This window comes from Eptesicus fuscus, chromosome 21 (assembly GCF_027574615.1).
Source record: "Eptesicus fuscus isolate TK198812 chromosome 21, DD_ASM_mEF_20220401, whole genome shotgun sequence".
NCBI lineage: Eukaryota > Metazoa > Chordata > Mammalia > Chiroptera > Vespertilionidae > Eptesicus > Eptesicus fuscus.
Genome location: NC_072493.1, coordinates 23,033,403 through 23,046,437, shown reverse-complemented (window position 1 = coordinate 23,046,437; position 13,035 = coordinate 23,033,403). Strand labels below are relative to the sequence as shown.

The window sequence follows — 13,035 nt, the reverse complement described above, 5'->3', positions numbered from 1 at the left end:
GTGTGGGAACGGTGGCTGTTCCCCAGCTCAGGAAGAGCTCATTTGTTCGTCTATGTCCACATCCCCAGGCATGGATGGCCACCCTCTCTCCTTGGGAAAAAACCCTTCAGTGTCCTGCTGCCCCCAGCTGGGCTGTCACCTCTGCATCGCACACAGCTCCCACCTGGGCCTCCACTGTCCGCGGTCCCCTCCTCCCTCCTGTTCCTGCACCCATGGCTTCCTCCTTCCTCTCACTCCTCAGGTTGCAGCCCACATCCCCCAGAGGCCTCCTGAGAATGGACACGTGTCTGGCCGTGTCTTCATTCGGGTTGGGCGGGGTACGGAATAGTGGGTTAGAAGTCGTCCCTTTATGGGTTTTAGCTTCCATGTTTGCTGCCAGCTGCAGCCATTTTTCTGGTACTTTGTGACCTTCCCCCTGTGGAGTCCTAGAGGATTTTGTTTGTCCCCAGAGCCCACAGTTTGACTGGCCATGCACTGTGGGTGCTCTGACATTCCTGGTCCGCCAGCACTCGGAAGCCAGGTCCTGTAGTTCTGGGAATCGTTTGGCTGATTTTCTCCCCTCTGATGCCCAGCGACCTCTGGTGGCTGACAGTGAGAAGGGTGGTGGGACGGCCAAGCCCTGGGCACTCACAGGCCCACTACCTCCTCATGCCCGGCCAGACGGCACCTTCTATCCCTGGAGAATATAACATGCTGCGAGGCGGGGCAACCTCCACCTGCTTCTCACTGTCAGTCCTGCCCCCTCCTCTCCTCCATCTCCCGCCAGGGGCCTCTGCCCACGCCTGGGGTGTGAGTCAGCACCTGCTGCCTCTCTCCACGCCCTCATAGGGGCTACTTCTTTGGGCCTGTGTAGTTCTTGACCACTGATTCATCTGCTTTTCAGCTTCCAATTTTTTAAAAAATACTCTCCTTTCCTATTCTCCCTGTTTAAAGCTTTGTACTTTTAAGAAGTTACTGTTGATTTTGTTTCAAGGGAGAGAGAACTTGAGTTCACCCTGCCATCTCTCCCTGCTGGTTTTCAGGTGAGGTTTATGCTCCTGGAAGTTGTCGTGTCTTCATTTCCTTCTGGTGTCTTCCTTGGTCTCTGTCCCCCAGGAGTGGGTCAGCACAGCAGCCGCCAAGGTCTCTGCGTGGCAGCGGCACCTCTCTTACACCACGGGCATCCATCTCTGGAGCCCACAGGATAGTTGCAGCACCACCTAGCCTGGTGGGTGACCTGCAGACAGAGTTGAGACTCTGAGTGGAAACACGAGGGGCTCCAGGGCAGAGCAGCTGGGGAAGAGCTCACAGCAGTGGTCTCCACTCCCTCAGTTTCTTCAAGGACCAGAAGCCTGAATGCAGGATGCTCCGTGGCCACAGTAAGAGTGGGTCTGGGTCTCCTTCACTTGGTTTCCTCGCTCGCCTGCTCTAGCTTTCTGCATAGCCCAGGATGCCGCATGTGGGGTGCCCAACACACACACCCTCCCCCCCCATCAAAATCTCAGGATCCTTATCGTGGCAGAGACGGTGCTATTCCCATGTCACTCCAGTCTGGATTCTCGCCCATCCAGGAGCACTTAGTCCCAGGACCACACCTGGGCAAGGCCAGGCTCACCGCCCATGGTTAGCCTCTGAGTGTGGGGAGATTTATTTCCATTACAGTTTCAGGCGGAGAGCAGTGTGTAGGTCCTGCTGCAAATGCACGTGCCTGAGCTGTGTGCAGCACACTGTACTGATCACCAGGCCGTGTCTGTCAGAGCACAGCTCCCTGGCTGCAGCTGGTGGCAGGGCCAGGACCTGGCACTCATCAGCAGGAGACCGACTCCAGAATTGGTACATTTTGATAAATACGTTGTTAGAAAAAGTGAAGGTTGTTGATTTGTTTAGGGTCTTGTGTCTGAAGCTCCCCAGCAGCACGACCCTCCCCTGGGGCTGGCCTCCTTCTGTCACTCTGTTGAGGCTGTGTTTGGCTTCCACGTGCCAGGCCCTGAGGATGAGGCTAGAGCCCATGGAGAGCACAAAAGCAGGGCGGCCCTTCAGATCCTGGTGTCCGGAAGCCTCTCTGAGAAGGCGCCAGCCAGGGGAGGCAGGGCAGGTCTCCAAGGGGAACCGCAAGCTCAAGGTAGAAGGGACATGGCATTGGTGCAGGGCTAAAGGAAGACTGGGCACTGAGAAATTTCACCCTAGAGTCTCCCCTCAGCAGCTCACAGGGCCCATCAGGAACTTGGGATTTCTTCTATGTGCCTTGGGGGGTCTTGGGAAGCCTTCTCCTCTACAGCTGGAAAGGAATTCTGAAGCCATCAGGGGGTAGAGATTCCGATGTGGGACAGCAGTAGCTGTGTGGCAGTGGCTGCCTTGAGGGCCGGCACGTGGCTTCCTAACTGTCATGGTCCATGGCATGGGTGCACACACTCCAGGCGAAGAACCACCACACCCAAGGCCAGGCAAGTTCCGGGCACCCCCAGAACCTCCTGAGGCAGGTGGGGGGCTGGGCTTTTATGGAAAGACAAGTCTCCTGACCTGCTGCTGTAGGAGTTCAGGCACAGCCTGTTACTGACAGGTGGCTGCCACGTCCTCTGACTCAGAAGCCTGGTGCCTCAAGGACACAGAGCTGCACTGGCCCTCGGGTCTGCCCTCAGCGTGACTCAGTAGAACGTGCAACCCTAGTGCAGTTGCTGGGTCAAGTGGTGACCCTACCTGGTCTCCTTTCACCCAGACAGACAGACAGACACATACACACACACACCCTGGTGTGGGCCTCCATGGAGGTGTCAGTCCTTCACTGAGGGAAGAGTTGACTCAAGAGTCACCTGCACAGCCCTGGCGAGCGAGCTCTGGCTCCTACAATGCAGGGCCTGCCAGGTCAGAGGGGTTGGGGAAGAGCTGGGCTCTCCCTCAGGATGAGCAGAGCAGGTGTTCCCAGAAAGGTGGAGCACTACACCTGAAGAAGAGTCCAGCCTGATCAGGGGCATCTAATTGGCATCCTGATAGGCAATTTCCCACACTTGTGACACTTGTTCTCAGTCATAAACTTTGCTAATACCAATTCTTCCTTTAAGGAATTACTGTTCATTATAATGTGCTGCAGATGCTGCAAGTGACTTGCATAGGAGTGAGCCCAGGGGGCTGGGGCGGGTGAGCCCATGGGTGGGGGCGCTCCCCTGGGGTTTGAGGAGGGGGATTTCTCCATAAGCCAAGCAGCAATTTCTTAAAACTTCTTATTTTGAAATACTTAAGGATTCACAGGAGGTCACAAGTAATGTGCAGAGAGGTCCTTGCTCTTCGCCCAGTTTCCCCAGGTGACGGTGTCCAGCGTAACTCGCGTTTCACCAGAGCCAGTTCCGGACACTGTTACTGCTCCATGTGCGTCTTCCGGCATGAACACCAGGGCACCGTCGGGCCTCGTGCCCTTTCATCCGGGCGGGTCTGCCCTTTCTCAGTGTGGCTGCACAGAGGCTCTGGGAGTACAGTCTCTGCTCCCAGGTGCAGAAATTCCCCGCCACACTTCCTTCTTTCCTTAAGTCTGTCTGTCCCGGGCTCTTTGGGGGTTTGGAAACTTGCTTTGTTCCTTAACTCTTTCCCTCCTGGACACGGCCCAATGCAGGTGCTTTCATGCCGAGAGTGGGAGCCAAGGCAGGCACACCTTGTCCTGCTCCTCTGCGTGCATGACTGGGGGTGGCACGGTGGGTGCAGCGAGCAGGCACAGCACTCAGCAGTCTTACTGTGCAAATAATGGTGCTGTGGGGCTGCCCTGTAAGCAGATGGCTCCCACCCTCGCAGGCTTCTGTGCTGCATCATCTCCCCATTCCCTCGAAGGCCGAGGACCCCTTTTTCTGAAACCACTTCCGTCAGCACCACTGAGCACACATGTCACGGGCCTGCAGGCAAGCCTCATGCTCAGAAAGAGTGCCCTGGGTCAGAGGCTCTCTGGAGCCCTACAGAGGACATGTCCTTTGCCGGGATTTAGCACTGTCCCAGACAGTATCCAAGGCAATGGTTGAGGGATGTTCAGGGTCCCCATTTAGAGCCTCAAGGAGCCACATGGGCCTCGCCTCTAAATTCTGAGCATGCCTTTTGGGTGCATTGCCTGATCATCCTGCCCCCAGTCCAGCCAGGACCTCCAGGTCTCCAGGCAGCACGGGGGTACCCTGAGAGCAGAGTGGTACTACACTGACACCAATGGACCCTGCCCTCCACACACCCTCCATGCTCACCCCTCGTCCCTCCACTCTTTCCAATTGCCCTCAACCCAGAGAAGGAGGGTGCCCCAGCCCGGCCCCCTCCCACCTTCCTAGAGTCTGGCGACTCCTCTCCCTCTCTCCAGGGCCCCCTCAAAGCTAGAATCCTCAAGAGTCCTTTCCTCCACCGTCCCAGACCTTCATGCCACAGTAGCACCTCCTCCACTGACGGTCCCATGCCCTTTGCATTTCTGAAAGCAGTGTTAATCTCCGTGCTGTCTCCCAGACATTCCCCTCTGTGAGCCTTTGCCCACAGACCTCTGGTTGGCTCCCTCGCCTCTGGCCTCTGCTCCTCCACGGGGAGCTGAGCGGTCAGAGCAGGTGGCTTTGAGGAAGCTCTGGGAGAGCTGGGCTTGGTGGGCCTCACCCCTGTCTGTTCACTCCCACAGGCCCGAGGCTGTCTCTGCAGCTTTCCCAGCAGCTAGAAGACCCTGGCCAAGTTCCAGAAGGGTCCTTATGAGACAGGCTTTCTCAGAACTGTTTTCCTGGATGACCACCTTTGCCCCCTCCAGGTTCCGTGCCCATCCTTATAAAGCCCCCTGTGCACCCCACGCAAGAGGTGGGCCAAAGAGCTCGGACTCCTTTCTCCTTCACCTGTTGGTCCTAATCCAGGCCTGCCTTCCTGTGCTCGGGTGCCCTCGTTCTGCCTGCTGTCCCTCCCATCCTGTCTCCCACCTGGGCATGGCTGCAGCCACAAGCAGGCCCAGTCACCCCACTGCCCTCCAGTTTCCACAGGGCAGCAGGAAGGAGCTCTCAGATGCAAATGTCCCTTCACCCACAGCCTCCAGGGCTCTCAGTAGCGATAGTGTCCCGGCACACCCTGCACTGTCCACCCCACCACCCTCCAGGCTCCTCACAGCCTTGCTGCCTCCGCGGGCCAGGCTGCCCTGCCTCTGCGCCCAGCCGACCAGCAAGTGCTACTGAGCTCACTGCCCCAGGACAGAGCACAGCTCCTCACCTGGTGGGGTGTCCTGGGGCTGCTGGAACCACTCACCACTAACCAGGACTTCAACAGGAATCTGTTCCCGCCCAGTCTGGAAACTAGAGGCCACAGGGCCATGTTCCCTCTGGAGGCTGAAGGGGAGGCTCCCCTGCCTCTCCAGCTCCTGGGGGCTCCACGTGTTCCTGGCTTGTGGCTACGTCACCCCGACCTCTGCCTCTGTCCTTACATGGCCTTCTGTGTGTCGTATCTGCCTCTGCCGCCCTCTTAAGGACATGTGTGATCACATGGGAAGCCCACGGGGGAATCCAGCATGATCTGGACTACCTGTCATCGTGTGTTGGTTTTGCTGACAGTGATCCAAATAAGTGACCGGGACTCTCCCGAGTGTGCACCTGTCCTTCCTTGGCATACAAACCCCCAAATCCCTCCATGATACAGCTTCCATATGTCTCCAGCACCATCCCCTCCGTTTCCATGCCTGGCTTCTCTCGGAGGAGACCCTAGTTCTCACTGCTCTGCATCAGGCTGGTGACAGGAGACAGGTGCTGGAGGAAGCCACCTTCCACCGCGCGCTGGCGTGCGGGAAGGGGACACCTGGAGATGCCAGAGAAGTGATGTCTGAATAGGCTGAAGGGAGGAGAGACAGCAGATGGAGGACTAGAATATTGCAGGCCGGAGCCGTCTTCCTGCTCCAGGGTAAGGGGATATGTCAGGGGCTGCGGAGTGGCCATGTGGGTGCAGCTATAGGGGGCTCTCACCCTGGCTTAGGCTGCATTTACTGCATTTACACAGAGAAGGGCTGAGAGCAGTTCAGAGAGGGTGCAGGTGACATCGACAGAGGCCTTGAAACCACAATGGCTGTGCTCCGGGCAGTGGGGACAGGCAGGGCCTGGGGCAGGCGGCAGTACCTCTCCGCTGAGTCCCTGGGCTCGTGGAGGCCAGCAGGGTCAGGTCAGGAAGCCCCTGGAAGGACTCAGCCGGGGCGGGGACAGGATGACGGCCTGGGCTGAGGCCGCACTCTGCATTTACATGGCAGGCAGCTGGCAGCCATGGAAACATGGAAGACCGTGCAGATGTTTAGTGCAGAGAAGACAGGCCAGAGCAGGGATGGGAGAGAGGTCACGGAGGCCTTGTGGACTTAAACGGGCTGTGTCCACCCCTGTCCCTGCAGCCACTCCTGTCACTTCACACCCGCGCCTCAGGCTGTCCCAGCCCCATGATGCAGCTTTCGAATACCTCTCATTTCTTATGCTTCCTGTCGGGGTGGGTGAGAACCACCACACTGCCGCCTGTGCTCTGGGAGTCCGGCCTTCCCGCTGCACTATAAATAAGCCAGCAGCCCGTCCAAGCACACCCATCCGTCTTGTTTAATAGACTGGAGAGCGCCCCGCACCGCGGCAGGTCTCAAGGAGTGGCGCAGTGATGGATGGCTCCTTCCTGCGTCGGACGCATGATGTATAATGAAATATTTATGATTTATTTCAGCTAATAACCCAGCATGAAGTGCAGGGTGTGAGAGCAGGCGGGTGAAACAGCACTCCTTGCAACGGGCGGGATGGGGGTGTCCCCAGGTGCACATGCCACACATTCACACATGTATACACACTGACACACGTGTGTGCACTCACACAGCCCGCCTCACCACGCCTTCGATGCCCCGGGCTGGAGTGCAGACCTCCAGCTCCTGGTTGTCCTCCATCCCACCCCCCTCATGCTCGGTGATGTCTGAGAAAGGACACTGGATCCTTAGCTGAGAGAGTGATGCCCAAGAGAAGCAAGATGGGAAAGCAGGCAGTGAGCCAAAGGAGCAGGAAGTCCCTCTTCTCCTGTCAGAGACCCGCATGGCACCAGGAGCGCCCCACCAGGAAAGGGCCACAGTGATACCCAGCTCTACCAGGGCCCCGCCAAGGCTAGAACCCAACTGCGGACATTGCCAGACAGCGATCCTCTTTCCTGTCTGTTTTCAGGGGCCTGAGAGACAGCAGGTACCCTGGGCAGTGACAGTGTGGGCCCCTCCATCACACCCGCAGAGGGTCACAGCCAGAGGGCTGTTGCGCTGTCAGCACCACAGATTGAGAGCACAGCCATCAAACTTGGTGCTTGCTGCCTTGTCCCCAAACTGCCCCCCACACAGCCAGCGCACCAGCAGTATTGATGGGCACAGATGCAGGCGCCCACCCATGTCCATGTGTCCTCTGTGCCTGCCCAGCACGCCTCCTAGTGACCAGAACCCCTTTCCTCAGGCGACACAGTCATGTTTAAGGACGGCAGCTACTGGATCCGGGGACGCACATCAGTGGACATCATCAAGACCGGTGGCTACAAGGTCAGCGCCCTGGAGGTGGAGCGGCTGCTGCTGGCGCACCCCAGCATCAAGGGTGAGTGGCTGGGGTGCTGCCAGCAACTGTTTCCCAGGACTTGCTCCAGGGACCCCACATCCCGGCATTTCCTGTACGTTCTTGCTACTCTGTAGCCTGCAGTGGTCACTTGGCGTTTAAGGTGCCCACCCTGTTCTGTGCACAGATGTGGCTGTGATCGGTGTCCCGGACATGACGTGGGGCCAGCGGGTTACTGCAGTGGTGACACTGGAAGAGGGACACTCCCTGTCCCACAGGGAGCTCAAAGAGTGGGCCAGGTAAGGGCAGGCAGGGCCGGCGGCCCTCGTGGGGTCGGGGGAGGGAACTTTCCCACCTCAGAGGAATGGATGGGCAGGGAGTGGACTGTCCCATGGCCTGGAGGGACGGGTGGGGGCGTGGGCCTTGCTGTCATTCATCTTTGGGAGGACTTGGAAGGTCACGCGACGTGGTACTCACGTGAGGCTGCCCCAATAGGGGGCTCCAGGGACACTCTGTAATGATGGCAGAAGCAGAACCCGTGCGTGCCCATCGCCACAGGCCGTGAACCCTCGCAGGGAAATGGGAGCCCCCACTCCCCACCGTACGACTCAGATGAGGTTCGAGGAAGGTTCTGAGGTGCCAGAAACACTTGCTCCAGGACAGTGCCCCCTGTGGTGAGCGAGCAGGTTCTCTCCTGGGTTTAGGAAGAGTCTTGTCAGGGGACATCCGGTTAACCCGGAGCCAGATCCAGAGCACCCAGCCCGGCCCCGGGCGCTGGGGTGAGCCAGCTCGGAGGGCCTTCCTGCGCCTCTGCCGCCCCAGCATGGCACCCACCTCTCGGCTGTGTTCTAACCCAGCGGTCGCCAGCTGGTGGTCCGTGAGGTCCAAAAGGTTGGCGACCGCTGCTGTAAACCACATGCACTGAGCATGGGCATGTCCCCATGCCCATTGGGTGCTCACTGCCCACCCACGGCCAGAGCTCCCCCATTTCCAGGGCGCAGTCCCTGTCCCTCACCCTGCATCTTGGCCCGTTTGCCTTCGCCTAACCCTAGCCCCTCCCTCAGGATCCTTTCTGCCATCTGCCTGGTCCCGTAGTTTCTCTGTCCCAAGGCTTACAGGCCCCTTCCCTGGGCCCTGTGGTCAGTCCCAGGGCCCACCCCAAATCCCTGCCCCATCCTTGTCAAAGCCAGACAGAACTGGACAGGACAGGGGAGGGTGTAATGGAACCATGGAGCAGTGGCCCTGCGAGCTCAGAAAGGACGCAGTTAGTAATCTCCTTTCCTCATATCTCTCTCTTCTCCCCACACCCTCCTCCACCTCCACCCCAGCTTGCCTGCTTCTCGGTGCTAAAGATATTTTTGGCTTGTCCCACATGATTTCACAAACAGTAGGAATCCTGGTTTCATCAGGGGCAGCACAGCTGGGCAATTAGATCCCCGGGATCTGCAGAAGCACAGTCGGAGCACTGCTGTTTAACAAGAGGAGAGGCAGCTTTGATTAAACAATTATTCTGTTAACAATTACATGTGTGCATGTGAGTACGGGTGGATATGTGTGCATGTGTGTGTGTGCATGTGTGCACTTGTGTGCATGTGTGCGTACATGTGTGTACCCTATCCCGAGAGCTCCCAGAGAGTTTTCGGTCCAAGTCTGCACATTAACCTAGGGCTGTCCTCAGGCAGGTGCCCGCATGCCCCTTCGCCCTCAGCTCGGCTCTACGTCTCTCTCAAATTCAGCTCAGGCTTCTGGCCCAGCCCCCATCAGGGTCCTGTCCTGATGGTCATGGCTTGTGACTGTGGGTGTGCGAAGACCCTAAAGTGGGCTCTTTGTGCAGAGGATCTGGGGGTGCTTTGGGGAGATGCTCCTAGGAGAACAGGACTGGGCGGAGCAGTTGGCTAGCCTGCCGTGTGTCTCCATGAGGACTGTCAGACTGAGGCTGGTGTCTGGGCCTTTGTGTCCTCAAATAGGGCAGTCACTGGGTGTGACACAGAGGCTGTCCACCCCATGGAGGGAGAAGAGGTTCCTCCTTCCGGAGCACCCTCTGCGTGCCCCCTGTGGGTGCAGGGATGGGGAGAGGAGCCTCCCTCCGACTCTTTTGGACACTGACTTTTTAGTAAGGCTGTGTTTCTATGTTCACTACCATTTGGAGTCCTTTAAAAACTTTTTTTAAATAACGTTTTCTCTTTTGCTATTTTTTTTTTTTAATTTCTGAAGATTCTTGCCGTCCTCTCAATCTCTCTGCTCCCCAGGTAAAGAGCTGCCTGCCTCCCCCATGCTGCGCTTTTAGCAGGAGTCGCAGGGAAGCTGGCAGCCCCAGCTCAGGCAGCGCATCTCCGCGGGGCATGGTCTCAGAGCTGGGTAACACTACCGTGTGTGCAGGGTCTAGGGCACAGGCAACCTACCACCCTTCCATCCCCGGACTGCCAGTTGAAGCGGGCCGGTGGGACTCACTCACCCGGGAGGAATCCTCAGTGTCACCGTCCAATCAGACCATGATGAGTCGTGATGGTGGCTAACGTCCTGTCCCCGCTGTGCCCCGCCATCCCTCCGGCAAGGAGACGTGTTTGGGAGGCGTTGGGCAGTGTCTCCACTGTCCATGTGGATTTTTTCACCGGGAAACTTGCTCTTAACAAACAGCTCAGCTTTGCTGGATTCCTATGCGAGATCTCACTTTGCCTTGAAGCAGTTCTGAGAGCTTTGTATTAGACCAGTTGCTAAGCTGGGACCCTTGGAGGAAAGCAGGCCCAGCTTACAGATTCTGTCCTGCAATGAAGGGATCAGTGTTCTTGGAAATGCAGGGTCTGCAGATTTTAAGCCTGTGTTCTTCACAACACTTTTAGATCATTTTAATTTTTATATTTTTCCCCTTTTTTAGTGGTTGCTAAGTTAGGGTTTATACTGTGCATCTTTAACTTTCCACAGTCTCTCTCCCGTGACATCGGCCTCTTCACGCATAGACAGCTTGTGGCTATTATTGCCGTGCATCTACTTTTATATTTGTCACACCCCCACACTGCCGCCTTTTATTTTTGTTAAGCGGTTACTCCCAAAGAGAAGTCAATAATAAGGAAATGGTATCTGTTTGCCGGCTCTGCTGCTCTTCCTGCCTTGGCTCATCCTCAGTTCTGTCGGCAGCATTTCCTCCTGCCTGCAGACACGCTCCCATCTGGTGCTGGTCTGCTGGCGAGGAACTTCGTCAGCGTCTGTGTGTCTAAAAACGTCTTTAATTTCACCTTCATTCTTAAAAGATACTTTTGCTGGACATGGGATTCTAGATTGACTGGTTTTTCTTTTGATTCCTGGGAAATGGTGCTCTACTACCTTCTCATCTGTACTGTTCATCTTGGGAATCTGCCGTCATCTCAGGCCACACCCCCAGACCCTCCTGGGCCCTCTTCTAGTCCTGGTGGCTTATTCCAGCAAAGTCCAGCCTGGCCCCACATGTCCTCCAACCCGTGGGCAGCCCCGGTCATCTCCTACAGCTGCCAGGACCACATATGGTGGCATGTCTCTCCTCATGAGCCAGCAGCAGCCTGCACTCAAGTACCCTGGAGTGGGAGCCACACCATAGCCCTGGCCTACAGCAGTCTGTTTAAGGAAGGAGCTGCCCCAAGATAGTAATGTGTTCAGGGCTATATTGCTGATGCTTTCTGCCTATGGGCAGATGGACCCAGCCTGCAAGGGTGATTGGGCTCATGTTTATTCATAAGCACCAGGCTGTTTAGGCAAGAATTGGGGTTTCTCATCCACCCCTACCACCAGCTCCATGCTACTAATCCTTAGTGGCCAAGGCCCCACGCCTCAGAATGGAGGGCCACGGCCACCTGTTGGCCCTGGGCAGACACTGGGGGCCATGTGTCCTGCAGCCCGCTATCTGCATCACTCCAGCCTGGCCTGAAGATTGTTGTCAGCAGATTGGAGACCCTGTGTCCCAGGAGGTATGGAACTGCCACCCCAGGCAGCATCCGGTGCTTCTGCAGTTTCCTTACAAAGGGGCACATGGCCCGGGTGTGGCTGTCAGAGAGCAGGGAGCAGCCGCTTGCCCAGAAAGGGCCTCGGGAGGGAGAGTGTGAGCCTGCAGCCTAAGGAGGAGTTCCCGAGCAGAGCCTGTGGGTGTGGGACCCCAGCATATGGCCACACACAGACGGACACACCATGTAATGGGGTGCCCCTCGTGGGAGTGGGGGCTACAGGTTACAGCCATCCCTGGACTAACGCTGGTGCTGCTTGAGTGCTGGGCTCTGTGCAGGGAGGCCACCTTCTCCACCCGTCTGGCTAAGGCTGCTGCAGTGACCAGGTGCAGGGTGGGCTTATCCTCACCCCCCACCCCGCTGGGCAGAGGGGCATCTCTGTGTCAGCGTGTCCTGCAGGAGGGCACCCTCCTGGAACAAGCACAGATATGGCCAGGCCGTGAGGTGGGTGCCATCTGGGCCTGGAGTTCCTGCCACTCAGGTCACACTTGTCTCTGCAGAGGCGTCCTGGCCCCATATGCCGTGCCCTCAGAGCTCCTGCTGGTGGAGGAGATCCCAAGGAACCAGATGGGGAAGATCAACAAGAGGGACCTGGTCAGACAGTTCTACCCGCACAGCCAGGGAGCACCGGAGGCCAGGCACCCATGAGCCAGCATCTACTTTACACCAAAACCCCCAAATTGGGTGGAACAGAGTCCAGCCTGATGGAATAAGATCACAGCCAGAGGCCTCCTCTGTCCGTCCCTGTGGCCACATCCACACCTTTGCCTGCTCAGGCCCCAGGAGGGTCCATGGATGCCGGTCTCCACAGGAAATTCAGTAAAGCTGCTCAGAGAAAAACGCCTGTGCTGTGCTGTCTACCCGGGGCCTGTGTGGGGGCTGTGCGGCAGGGACAAAGAATGCACTTGTCTGCACACATGTGCACGCACGCAGCCCGGGGTGTCCCCCCATTGTCTAGGATGCCCATGCCGCTGCCTCAGGTGGCCTCGACCCCTATAGAGCCTCCTGATTGAACTCTGACTGCTCTGAGGAGCCCACCTGGAGGACAGGCCCAGGCATCCAGGTGCGGGGGTTTGGGCGTGCCATCATCTCTTCTGTCCTCCCTGGAGTTTCCCAGTGTGGCTCTAGGGCAGTCCACATCACAAGAGTGGCCTCACTGAGCCCCAGAGAGTCTGGCAGAGGCTCATGTAGGCCTTCAGGCCAAGCTGACCACTGTAGGGACAAAGCTCAGGCAACCAGAGGGCCAGGGAAGCTGAGTGTCTGGACCCTTTGCTGAGCAGCTGGGTGCAATCCCTCAGCCCCCACAAAGGGCCCACAAACTTCTGGGGTGGGCCAGGTGGCAATATTTCAGTCTCTGTGGCTACATGGTCCCTGTGGAGCCGCTCCCCTCCATGGTTGTGGCATAGATCCCGCTGTTCTGTGGAGTCCAGATCCTCTCAGTAGCCAGAGGCTGACCACCGGTGGCCCTGCAGCTGCTCCACCTTGACCCATGCTGTCCCCACCACATACCCCTGTACCCCCACAACCCCTCCTTTCAGTCTTTGTCTAAATGCCACCTTCTCCTTCCC

The 13,035-nt window shown here is 57.6% G+C and overlaps 1 protein-coding gene across 1 annotated transcript in view; it reads left to right on the top strand.

Annotated features, from left to right (window-relative positions):
- ACSF3 (acyl-CoA synthetase family member 3) overlaps positions 1-12,296 on the top strand; it is a 76,216-nt gene extending 63,920 nt beyond the window's left edge. Inside the window, exons 8-10 of the mRNA XM_008139765.3 lie at positions 7,404-7,538; positions 7,684-7,795; positions 11,968-12,296. Of these exons, the coding sequence (XP_008137987.2) occupies positions 7,404-7,538; positions 7,684-7,795; positions 11,968-12,115 (395 nt within the window). The 3' untranslated portion in view covers positions 12,116-12,296. The remainder of the gene's footprint in view (positions 1-7,403; positions 7,539-7,683; positions 7,796-11,967) is intronic.
- The last annotated feature ends 739 nt before the right edge of the window (positions 12,297-13,035 follow it).